At 43.4% G+C, this 12,939-nt stretch overlaps 1 protein-coding gene across 1 annotated transcript; it reads right to left on the reverse strand.

Annotated features, from left to right (window-relative positions):
- On the reverse strand, window positions 1-12,906 carry slc4a1ap (solute carrier family 4 member 1 adaptor protein). Its single transcript, XM_029674932.2, has 14 exons — window positions 11,979-12,906; window positions 11,559-11,757; window positions 8,885-9,013; window positions 8,731-8,791; window positions 8,339-8,478; window positions 6,767-6,927; window positions 6,372-6,441; window positions 5,874-6,063; window positions 5,548-5,656; window positions 5,081-5,315; window positions 4,516-4,605; window positions 4,159-4,244; window positions 3,701-3,770; window positions 1-2,654 (listed from the first exon to the last, which is right to left on the reverse strand). Exons 1-14 carry the CDS (start codon window positions 12,804-12,806, stop codon window positions 2,605-2,607), a joined length of 2,418 nt encoding a protein of 805 aa, XP_029530792.1. The 5' UTR covers window positions 12,807-12,906; the 3' UTR covers window positions 1-2,604.
- Window positions 12,907-12,939: the final 33 nt, after the last annotated feature.

The following is a 12,939-nucleotide window of genomic DNA, read 5'->3' on the forward strand; positions in this document are numbered from 1 at the left end:
TACCTTGTGGACAACTTTATTGTACAAATAAAAAGTAACAAAATACACAACTTCTGGAAGGGTATTACTTTTAACCTTCCAGGTTTAAGAGTCTCAGCTGGAAGGAATAAAATAGTAGTGAGGTGGAGGGAGAAAATAAACACAAGAATAAAATGCCGTGTGGGATTTCTGAGGCAGTGTAATCCTGCTCTAGGTAGCTTGCCACAAACACAAATTAAACCCTACTTCACAAACAGCCTCCTAAACGCTAAGTCACTAGTAATGAAGATCTGGTTAAAAAGACACTTTGGAGAAGGAGGACACACACACACTACTTTTGACTTGACTCATTATCAGCTTGCGTTTTATCCAGTAAAGCCACACAAGTGCCCAGATGGTCTGCAAGCTGCTTATATGCGCTCCCTCACTCTCCGCCACTCTCACTCTCCTTTGAAAGAGGGTTACGCCAGCAATCGACAGTGAAACCCAACAGCGAACCCATACTGTTCGGACGTCAGGTGGGCTTAGCTGCGAGAAAGCAGCCAAAGTAACAAAGCAGACCTCGGATGAGTGAATGTGGGCACTATAGCGAAATCCTTCACTATATGCTGTACACTCATCTGACATAGGATAGGGCCAATTCAAATTGGACTCAGTTTAAGTGCAGCCTATCTCTATTACATACAATGGGGTAAGTCAAGTGCTTTCAGGCAGGCCTACTACGGTAACTAGCCAGCAGATCCAACCCGCTTCCTTACAGCTACACTAAGGTCGGGCATAATTCCTGTTTTTATTAAGACACAGCTGAGTCTGTACAAGATATGCCTCAGAAAACTAACCTCAATCCAGGGATGTGAAATGCATTATACTCCAAATTATTTTATTATTCCAACATTTCTCATCTCTGGATTGAGGTTCATTTTCCGAGTCATATCTTGCACCAGCTCAGCGGTGTCTTAATACACACAGGAATGCTTTCCGACCCTGGTGCAGCTGTAAAAGCAAGTGGCTCGGATCTGCTGGCTAGCCTACTAACCAGTATGTGAGGACTGATATCTTAACTGTAATGGGACTGGTCCCCTTTCACACTGTCCAAGGATATGTAATGCAAAAACATTCACCAAGTTGTCTCAATGACATGATCATCTTGGAGAAAGAAGGCAATGGTTACCATGAGGCAACTACAAACCAGCAACCAACCATCAAATTTAGTAATTTTCACAGAGGGCAACACTGTAAGCTTTCCCAGTGCCAGCCTCCACATTGTTGCCATTTTCCCAGAAGTGAATTCAAATTTGGTAAAGGTACACCACCGTTCAAAAGTTTGGGGTCACTTAGAAATGTCCTTGGTTTTGAAAGAAAAGCACATTTTCTGTCCATTAAAATAACATCAAATTGATCAGAAATACAGTATAGACATGGTTCATGTTGTGAATTACTATTGTAGCTGGAAAAAGCTGATTTTTAATGGAATCTCTACATAGGCGTACAGAGGCCCATTATGAGCAACCATCACTCCTATGTTCCAATGGCACATTGTGTTACCCAACTATTATTCTGACATTTCACATTCTTAAAATAAAGTGGTGATCCTAACTGACCTAAGACAGGGAATTTTCACTAGGATTAAATGTAAGGAATTGTGAAAAACTGAGATTAAATGCATTTGGCTAAGGTGTATGTAAACTTCCGACTTCAATTGTACATAGGCATACATAGGCCCATTATCAGCAACCATCCCTTCTGTGCCGAGAAAGCCAGCATCCCGGAGTCGCCTCTTCACTGTTGTTGTTGAGACTGGTGTTTTGTGGGTACTATTTAATGTAGCTGTCAGTTGAGGACTTCGAAAGCATCTGTTTCTCAAACTAAACACTAATGCACTTGTCCTCTTGCTCAGTTGTGCACCGGGGCCTCCCACTCTTTCTATTCTGGTTAAAGCCAGTTTGCGCTGTTCTGTGAAGGGAGTAGTACACAGCGTTGTACGAGATCAGTTTCTTGGCAATTCCTCGCATGGAATAGCCTACATTTCTCAGAACAAGAATAGACTGACAGGTTTCAGAAGAAAGTCTTTGTTTCTGTTCATTTCGAGCCTGTAATCAAACCCACAAATGCTGACGCTCTAGACTCAACTAGTCTAAAGAAGGCCAGTTTTATTGCTTCTTTAAACAGAACAGTTTTCAGCTGTGATAACATAATTGCAAAAGGGATTTTTAATGATCAATTAGCCTTTTAAAATTATAAACTTGGATTAGCTAACACAATGTGCCATTGGAACACAGGAGTGATGGTTGCTGATAATGGGCCTCTGTAGATATCCCATTAAAAGTCAGTCATTTCCATCTGCAATAGTCATTTACAACATTAACAATGTCCACACTATTTTTGATACATTTTATGTTATTTTAATGGATAAAAAAAAGTGCTTTTCTTTAAAAAACAAGGGCATTTCTAAGTGACCCTAAACTTTTGAATGGTAGTGTATGTTGCATGCACTATCCCTTACGCAGGAGTGTCATAGAACACAAATAGATACCGAGTGGATGGAGGCCTGTGTGTGTGTTGCTGCTAAGTCCGCAGGTGGGTGGAGTCAAGAAAAAAAAGGGTCAAAAAGTTTGAACCGTGTGTTCAGTACCCATACTTTTCATTGAGGTGGGTGCGGCCATCCCCAGACTGACCTGTAGACATGGAGGACAACGTTTTAGGCATATTATTCAGAACATGAACATTAAAAAAGTAGTTACAGTGCAGTGACCAGAGTCTAAAGTGCCTGCTTTAAGACCGGCTCGCAAAACAAATTTAGTATGGGGGCCTGTTTTGTTGCTATATTAAGTCACTGGCTATCTGCTCCAAGAACAAAACCCTACCTAGTCACATGTGTGTAACAGCTATGTGGGAAATAAATGATTCCACTTAACCATGCCAACCTTCCTCACATGTCGCAGTGTCTGCCAATGACATACGTTTCTCTTTAGGTACTCGCACGCAATCTTATCTAAGAACCAAATTGTGTGTTTCTTGCTAGTTGCTAAATACAATGAGTTTTGTCAATGAATCCAAATGGCTCTTAGCAGTGTACTTACCCCCGCAAAACGTTAAAACCTTATCTTAACAGCGTGGCTTTGATCTGCATTCCTTGGCCATGGATGAAAATGCAGTCTAAACTCTCCCTTTTCACAAATTGGCCATAAAGCCTGTTTACTTCCCTTTTCTCTTTCTACCCTAGCTCCCTTCATCCCAGAGGTCAGGGACAACCTTATTCCTCTTACTTAGGAGTGGTAGAGAACACAAATAGTCCTTCTCATAAAGAGCATTGTGCAGTGTGTTCAACAATAGGTTGACAATAATCTTGCTCTGTAATGTACATTTCCTCAGTCCTTAAACTCTTGCCGTAACTCCAAATGTCACCTAGCTGCGAGGTTACAATCCTGTGAGATTATTCAGACAAAAAGGTCTTATGTCTTGATGAAGGTTCCTCAGCAAAAACATTAACAGAAATTACATTACTGTTAAATGGTTGAACAACAGTTGACGAGGTTAAGGGCCTGGCTTATTAGTCAAAGCCAAGCCAAATTTAGTTGTCTTTGACCTCTGTGTTACCCTAGCGTTCACCTCAAGACATGGCCGCCCTATGTCAAGGGGCCAGGTGGTAGGTGATTAACATCACAAGATGACAGAACTCATAGCAATAAACAAGAGAATATTAACAAGAAGTTATTTATACCTGTGGGGGGCACCCAGACACAATAGTCTGGGTCATCCTCAGGGTACTGTCCTGATTGGGCGGCTGGAGGCTGGAGACAAAAGCATGACAATGTGACAGAGCATTTCTCTTATGAGCGAAGAAAAAAATGCACCAACACTACAAAGTAGCTCTCTTTCCGCATGGTACAATTTAGGTAGTAAATGGAAAATAGACGGAATATAAGAGATTAAGAGGGTGAATCTTCGCATGGTACAAGAAAATTCACAGAGTAACCTAGTATTGTATCAGCCCAGTTTCTTTGTATAACTCAAGTTGGTCTAAAAGTACACTGGATTGAAATTTGGGGGATTGTGTAGAACGCCAGCATACTTGATTAACAGTATTCATTCATTCTCAATCAAGTTTTGGCTCATTATTGACTAGTGAGAGTGAGTGAGTGAATGTGTGTGAGGGTGCACTGAGCTCGAAGTGCTTACTCTGTTGGGGCCGGTGGTTCTTTTTTTCAAGAACGTCCTCGGACTGGGCTTGGCAGCTGCCGCCTCCTTGCCCCCTTCTTTAGGGTCTAAAGAAAGATGGGAGGAAAAACACCAGAACTAAAGTTGGGAACTAAAGACCATCCACACAATGCGAGAATCTCAATTGCATTGCCTCCTCAAAACACATTGGATAAGAAGGTCAGAGGGGCGGGACCTCTGAACTTCTCATTTAATAGGTTTTGAGGAGGCGAGAGGACCAAGGAAATGAAACAGATTATCACGTGCACATAGCCAGACGGAGAGAAAAACAGCGTACCAACAGAAGAGCAAAGAGACACAAACGTTGAGCTCCTGTACCTGATAAGGGCTTTAAACGGCCGAGAGGCGCATCTTCCATGGTTTCCTCAGGCTCCTCTACATCTATACTTCTCTGGGACAGCTTTTTCCCTATAAAAAAACCCCAGACAAAAACACTGTTCAATGACCACAGCTGAATAGTGGTACGTTGTTACGGAAGACAATTTCACCATGATGATGCCACATCAGAGCCAAACATTGGAGATACATAGATATGTAGTATAATATGTATAGCTCTGTCCAAAGTAACACTGCCATCTACAGGCGATTGGGAGAACAACAGCTTCGTATGGATATGACACAGGCTACATTCCAATTAACTACCCCAATTAACTATATTCCAATTAATTGGGCACGCCTACACCCCCTCATGGATTTAAAGGAACGGACTGCTGTAAGGAATATGGTGGAAACTCCCAGCAGTCATGCTTGCACCAAGCAAACGCTTTTACATGTATGAGGGGAAAGTAAAGGAGTACACACCTCTGGAGAAGGGTAGAGAATCGGAATGCAGCCACAGTGAGAAAAAGGCAGCAAGACACAGCATCTAACTCTTATATCATACCTCTGGGGGGTTGGGACAGAGGTGGGTCCTGCCTCTGGTATCCTGTACTGCAGCCCTCTGTGGAATCAGTGCTTTCATTGGACTGTTGGGGTTCCTCAGCCTGGATGTCAGCCTCAGTCAAGTCTTCACTCCCTTTGTTGTTGTTGTCATCCTCCTCCTCATCCTCCTCCTCCTCTTCCTCTCCTTTCATGTTGAAGAGTTCTGCGGGCAGATTGGCTCGCTTTGGGGGCAACTTCTAAGAAAGAGGGAAAGAGAGCACAAAAAATTGAGTGGTTGTGAAGAGACAACAGTTGAGTAAGAAATGCAGAGAGAGGGAGAGCGCTAAAGAAATAGGTAGACAGACTTAGAGACAGAAAGAAATCGCAGAAATAGGGATAGTGTAAACTGTAAAGCTTTTCCAGCATTTGCAAAAACCCTCTTATGAAAAGCTATTATGGATATTCTCCTCTGTTGCCAAGTGAACATACCCCTATGGTCCCAGTCTTCAGTTTGAACTTGGCGCCTCCCTTCATGGCACCAAACAGCGGTAGGGACCGCTTCTTAGGCTTGTCTACGTCGGACGACCCACTCATAGACCTGTGAGGATTTTTTTTTGTCAGTGTGCAATACTGTACAACCATGTGTAGCGAACATGCAATGGCACTACTAATATACAATCATCCTCGAGAGGCATTTGACAGAATAACGGATGAATGGATACACTGTGAGAGAGAGGCACCAAGATGCAACATTCAACTAGGTGATTAAGATATTAGGGGATAGCTGCATGCATATGCATATATATATATATCACCCCGTCTGCAGTGAAGGCATCTGGGCTGGCCGCGTGAGCTCCACCAGCCGGCGCAGTCTCTGGGCCTCCTTACGCAGGTCGGCGGTGTGCACGTGCAGCTTACGGCGCTCCACTCCGTCCAGCGCCGCCTCGCTGCGCACGGCGACCATGAAGGCATCCAGCGGGTCCTCAGAGGATGAGTGAGAGCCGTCTGATAGGAAGGAGAAATAGAAGTGAATTGAAACCTGACGATAAAGCACTCGGTCTCACACATACACAGACAAACTGACAGATACAACACCACTCACTCGGGTGAAACTACACATAGTTGACAGCAACGTAGGTGTACCAGTGTTTCTTAATCCTGGTCCTGGGGAACCAAAGGGGTGCACATTTTGGTTTTTGCCCTAGCACTACACACCTGATTCCACTTTTCAAAGGAAACAGGATTCAGAAACACTAACCTAGACACATTGCGATGAAAGGTGGTTGAAAATACATTTTCTGTGCACCACTTACCTCTCCCTGTAGCACTGAGCTTCTTCTCAGTCTCTGCCAGAGCCTTCTCAACCACCAACAGTTTGGCCACCTTAGCAAGATAACAAGCACCCTGTCACTCTAGTTCACACCATAAAAGCTATAGTACCCTTCCTCCCCTGACATATCACATACTGTGCACACAAAACATTTCAATAGACAGAAGAGGCTATTTGAAACAAAAACTTTGGTTTTGGGGATTTGTAAAGTGTACTTCTGTTTCAGAGAATTGGCAACATCAGTGATAGTGCAATACATACAGCATTGTAATGTGATATCTTAGATGAGCACTTCATTTAGAGAGATACTTCGTATTTCCTTTTTTAATTCCTGAGGTTGAAATGTGAGAAAGCGTATTTAATGACATGGGTCTTTACCAGTGACTCGTAAGTGTCCGGGCGCTCCTGAATCTTTCCCGCCTTCTTCATGCGCTCCTGTCTCTTCTTCTCCACAGCACCGGTGCGGTCCAGAAAGTTATCATCGTCACTGTCATAGAAATCCTCGTCCTCCCAGTTCTTCTTCTTGCGCTTGCGGGAAACTGGAGGGAGTGGATTATGAACAAGTTAAAGTACAACAACAGTAGAAGTTACAGACAATGAGCACGATTACATGCACACTATAGTGATTATGGTGGATAGTCAGGTCAATACAATGATTTGCTTAAAACGTTTACATGCTTTGCAAAAAGAACGATTTCCATAATAATCCTGTTTACATGGACACGGAAATCAGGCTACTGATGGGCCTTTTGATAAATGCAGAAAATCGGTCATCAAAATCAACAGTGACCATGTTATTTTTGCTAATACTTTTTGATTCTCAGTTTGGACATATAAAGTTTGTATGTGAAAACTATTTACAAGACGCATACTTGCTTTTTCTGAACTCACTTCATTCGCGCACAAGAGCAAGGCTTGCGCTACTCGGTGCTAGAACATGCCCAGATGCTGATTAAGTTTTTTTACATGTAGATTGCTCAGAAAAGCAGGTGTTTTAATCGGCGTATGCTTACTTCGATTATGATCTTACGCCGATTAAGATAAGCAGACTAAGGTGTTTACATGACTAATGCCATATTCTGTCTTCTGCCATAATGTTTAAAATTGAATTATTAGTGTGCATGTAAACATACTCAATGGTACAGAGTAAGGACTCAACGTCTGGCGGACCATGGGGTTAAGCCTACATAGGGAATAAACAAAGTTGTTTGCTTCCAAGTGCCTAAACAGGCTACAACATGTCCAGAACTATGCTGCACGTGTCCTCAACCACACCTCCTCTTGCAAGCACATCACTCCAGTGCTGTTCAACCTCTACTGGCTCCCCATATGTTCACGCGTCGACTACAAAATCCTGGTTCAAACCTACCAAGCTATCTCTGGACTGAAGTATCTGTCTGACCTCATTCTACCCTCCTGTACCACACGCACCCGTCGCTTCTCCAGGTCCGTATCCCTTCAGCAGCCCCGCAGCAGACTATGGGTGACAAGACTGTCAGTTGCGTGGCGCTGCAGGACGCATTTTCAGACACAATTAGGCTGCAGTCTCTGTCCTCTACTAATTCTGTTCTCCGTATCTGGCGACACTTGTATATAGCTTTGATTGTTGTCTTGTGTTCTGGATTGTTTTTATTAAATGTTTTATTTTTGTGTCTGTGAAAATTACTTTACAAATTAAATGAATTATTATTATAATAAATATACATTGTAAATAAAAACTTGAATAACAACCAAAACAGCAAGCCATCACCTTCAATGTGAGCTATTCACTGTTTTGTAGGGTATTCACTGTGTATAATGTTACATTTCAATATAACTTTGGAATAAAGGAAAGAAATGACTAGGCGCTGCTGAACCACTCATACTGCTGATGTAGCAGGCTGCATTGACTACAGTAAATAGTAACAGTTCTGCTGTGGGCTGATGTAGCAGCTCTGCTAGGACACCCACCTGCCTCCTGCCTGAGCAGGCCCCGGGCCTCCAGGATTCGACACGCCTCCAGGGAAGACTGGATGGCCGCATCTTTCTTCTTCCCTGTGTGGGTCACCTCAGCGACCAGCTGCTTCCCCGAAGCGTCATCCACTGGGAGCCTGTGTGTGGAAAGGAGGTGACATGTTTTACATTCTATTCAGTATGTCAATTTTCTACCTGGTAGTTCGTTGAAAGATACATGTCACTAATTGGCTAGGTCTGAAATCAGTCCCTGATTAGTTGGGATGAATAAAAACCAGAGGGGTTGCAGACCATCAGGTCCAAATTTGAGAAGGACAGCAATATCATTTTCATGATATAAAACATGATTGCACACAATTACATACCCTCAGACAAAATAAAAAACGTACTTTACTCTGCAGAGCCAGGTACCGTGGCTTTTGTCTTCATACTCAAACTCAAGCTCTTCCCCTGAAATAAAAGACAGATAGCGAGACACTGTCAAACACACCAAAAGGAAACATGATTATGGTACTAGTGAATGTCTTTCTCCAAAGGTCTGACCTTCTCTGTCAAAGAAGCCCTGCAGTGCTTTCTTAGGGTCCTTCAGGTAAGCAGCCTCTTGGTCCTCCTGGAACTCTGTGGAGAAGGGGTTCTCCTCGTTCTCATCCTCTTCGGGGGCTGCTTCATCAGCTACACATGTACAGTTGAAGTCGGAGGTTTACATACACCATAGCCAAATACATTTAAACTCAGTTTTTCACAATTCCTGACATTTAATCCTAGTAAAACTTCCCTGCCTTAAGCCAGTTAGGATCATCACTTTATTTTAAGAATGTGAAATGTCAGAATAATAGTAGAGAATTATTTATTTCAGATTTGATTTATATCATCACATTCCTAGTGGGTCAGAAGTTTACATACACTCAATTAGTATTTGGTAGCATTGCCTTCAAATTGTTTAACTTGGGTCAAACATTTCGGGTAGCGTTCCACAAGCTTCCCACAATAGGTTGGGTGAATTTTGGCCCATTCCTCCTGACAGAGCTGGTGTAACTGAGTCAGGTTTGTAAGCCTCCCCCTTTTCCTCCAAACATAACAATGGTCATTATGGCCAAACAGTTCTACTTTTGTTTCATCACACCAGAGGACATTTCTCCAAAAAGTACAATCTTTGACCCTGTGCAGTTGCAAACCGTAGTTTGGCTTTTTTATGGCGGTTTTGGAGCAGTGGTCTCTTCCTTGCTGAGCAGCTTTTCAGGTTATGTCGATATAGGACTAGTTTTGCTGTGGATATAGATACCTTTGTACCCGTTTCCTCCAGCATCTTTACAAGATCGGCAGAGTAGCCTAAGTGGTTAGAGCGGTGGACTAGTAGGTTGCAAAATCGAATCTGTCGTTCTGCCCCTGAACAGGCAGTTAACCCACTGTTCCTAGACCGTCATTGAAAATAAGAATTTGTTCTTAACTGACTTGCCTAGTTACATAAAATAAAAAAGGTCCTTTGCTGTTGTTCTGGGATTGATTTGCACTTTTCGCACCGAAGTACATTCATCTCTAGGAGACAGAATGCATATCTTTCCTGAGCGGTATGACAGCTGCGTGGTCCCATGGTGTTTATACTTCTGCACTATTGTTTGTACTGATGAACGTGGTACCTTCAGGCATTTGGAAATTGCTCCCAAGAATGAACCAGACTAGCTCCACAATGAGATTGCGTGCAGGCCAGGCAGCAGGGTGCGTGCAGGCCAGGCAGCAGGGTGCGTGCAGTCCAGGCAGCAGGGTGCGTGCAGGCCAGGCAGCAGGGTGCGTGCAGGCCAGGCAGCAGGGTGCGTGCAGGCCAGGCAGCAGGGTGCGTGCAGGCCAGGCAGCAGGGTGCGTGCAGGCCAGGTAGCAGGGTGCGTGCAGGCCAGCCTGCCAGCTTAGTGGAGTCTGCCACTAGCACAGTCAGTGTAGTCAGCTCAGCTATCCCCATTGAGACCGTGTCTGTGCCTCGACCTAGGTTGTGCAAAACTAAACATGTTTTCGCCTTAGAAATCTCACTGGAATAAAGACCTCTTCCATTCCTGACATTATTGAAAGAGATTGTGATACCGCACATCTCAAAATAGGGCTACTTAATGTTAGATCCCTCACTTCAATGACAATTTACATCCACTCAATTAGTATTTGGTAGCATTGCCTTCAAATTGTTTAACTTGGGTCAAACATTTCGGGTAGCCTTCCACAAGCTTCCCAAATTACAAAAAAAAAAACAGTTCGTCTTTTGAGGATCAAAGTCATGAAATCTATGCATCCTACTCAATCACTTTTTATAGCTACTGTTTACAGGCCTCCTGGGCCATATACAACGTTCCTCACTGAGTTCCCTGAATTCCTATCAGACCTTGTAGTCATGGCAGATCATATTCTAATTTTTGTTGACTAATATTCACATGGAAAAGTCCACAGACCCACTCCAAAAGGCTTTCGGAGCCATCATTGAGTCAGTGGGTTTTGTCCAACATGTCTCTGGACCTACTCACTGCCACAGTCATACTCTGGACCTAGTTTTGTCCTTTGGAATAAATGTTGTGGATCTTAATGTTTATCCTCATGATCCTGGACAACGATTTTATTAAGTTTGCAATCGCAACAAATAACCTGCTCAGACCCCAACCAAGGATCATCAAAAGTCTATAAATTCTCAGACAACCCAAAGATTCCTAGATGCCCTTCCAGACTCCCTCTACCTACCCAAGGACGTCAGAGTACAAAATTCAGTTAACCACCTAACTGAGGAACTCAATTTAACCTTGAGCAATACCCTAGATGCAGTCGCAACCCTAAAAACAAAAAACATTTGTCATAAGAAACTAGCTCGGAAAGATGTGGATGGTTTGTCCTCTGACAAATCAACTGTAAATTTCAGTGTTCCTCAAGGCTCCGTTTTAGGACCACTATTGTTTTCACTATATATTTGACCTCCTCCAAAACTATAGTTTGTTAACAAGAAATTTGTGGAGTGGTTGAAAAATGAGTTTTAATGACTCCAACCTAAGTGTACCTAGACTTCTGATTTCAACTGTATGTATTGGTAGATAGGAAGGCGAGAGAGAGAGAGATTAAAGTCAACATATTGAGGGCTTGAAGCTACAGAGCTGTGATATGGTAGCAGTGGTTAATTGCAATTAATGTATGTAAACAATTCTGAACCATGCATTACAGTCTCTCCTGGTGCTGAGCACTGAAAGCTTACCTATTCCCCAGGAACAGCCAGAATCATTGTTTAAACTCTTTCCCTGGATGCCACTGCTTTCTTTCCCCTCTTCCTTTTCCTCCTCATCTGAGCCTTCTCCCATCATCCTCCTCTCCAGGTCCTCCCGCTGCTTCCTGGCTCGCTCCCGCAGCTCTGTGACAGTCAGGTCTGACTCCGCCTCTTCGTCAAACTCTGGACCCTGCAAAGATATACAGTAGAGTAGGGCTATTCAGAACTACAATGGTAAAGGACTACATAAGTGATAGAGGTTTGAAGTCTAAGGATGTCTAATCTAGTACATCTATCCTACCTGTGGTAGTAAGTGCACTGTGTATAACATTTTACTTAGCCTATTTTTGAATGGTATGAACACTAAGTAATGTTTTCTGGCATGAAGGAACAATTTTCTTTATTTTTTACCTGCATGATGAAAAGTCTAGTGCTTCCCCCGAATTTGAGTACGTGCCCAACCCGTACTCTGATGTAGGTATTCGGTGGTATCTTGTTCTTGTTGACGAAGGTACCATGTGTGCTGCCTAGGTCATGGACATAGAACCCTCTTGCCTCTCCAACTGCCTCCTCCTCTCCTGCCAGCCCACGGTATTGAATGACAGCGTGATACCTGGAGATTGAGGGGTGTTCCAGGGATACGTCACACACAGGTAAACGTCCGACCACAAAATAACTCTGCTGGGTGAGTGGGACCGTATCAACTATAGTGCCATTCTTGAGGATTTCTAGGGAATATGGGACATCTGCCACTCCTGCCCAAGGAGGTTCGGCATATGGAACAGGAGGGTGGGGTTTAAATTTGCCAATAGGTGTTCCTTTGACAGGAAATCTTGGTGGGGGTTGGACGTCACTAGTCTGGTCTTTTTCGGAATAATTTTCGCCCTCTACACCTTTCCGTGACGTTGTGTTGTCATTATCCGACGTGAAAGGGGTGGTTTGCTCATCTGCAGATGCTTCACTACTATCAGAAGTAGATGGTTGTAGTTCTTTGTCGCCATTTTCTTCATGTGTAGGCTTTCTTGTTGCTCTGCTCGCGACAAGACCTCGTTTACTCACGAGCGAAGGCGCGGCAAAGAGAGCAGGTTTTTTGAAAGGGTCCTCTGTTTGAGTGTTAGTCACGTCTTCTTCCTTGTTACAATCACCACCATTCTCATTACTCACACGTTCTTCCATTTGAGTGTCCATTTCTTTAACAGTAAATATTTCACACTCTTCTGTGCGCGAGGAGTCCGCCATGTTTATTTGGTTCGGCTCTCAACTCGGACCGTGCTGTAACATCATTCCATGCTAATTGTTACCGTCAGAGATGTTACCTGGGATGTTATGCAAATATTATGAATTATGAATTAAAATACAGAACCCGTAAAGC

This window comes from Oncorhynchus nerka, linkage group LG12 (genome assembly GCF_034236695.1).
Source record: "Oncorhynchus nerka isolate Pitt River linkage group LG12, Oner_Uvic_2.0, whole genome shotgun sequence".
In the NCBI taxonomy this organism is placed as follows: domain Eukaryota; kingdom Metazoa; phylum Chordata; class Actinopteri; order Salmoniformes; family Salmonidae; genus Oncorhynchus; species Oncorhynchus nerka.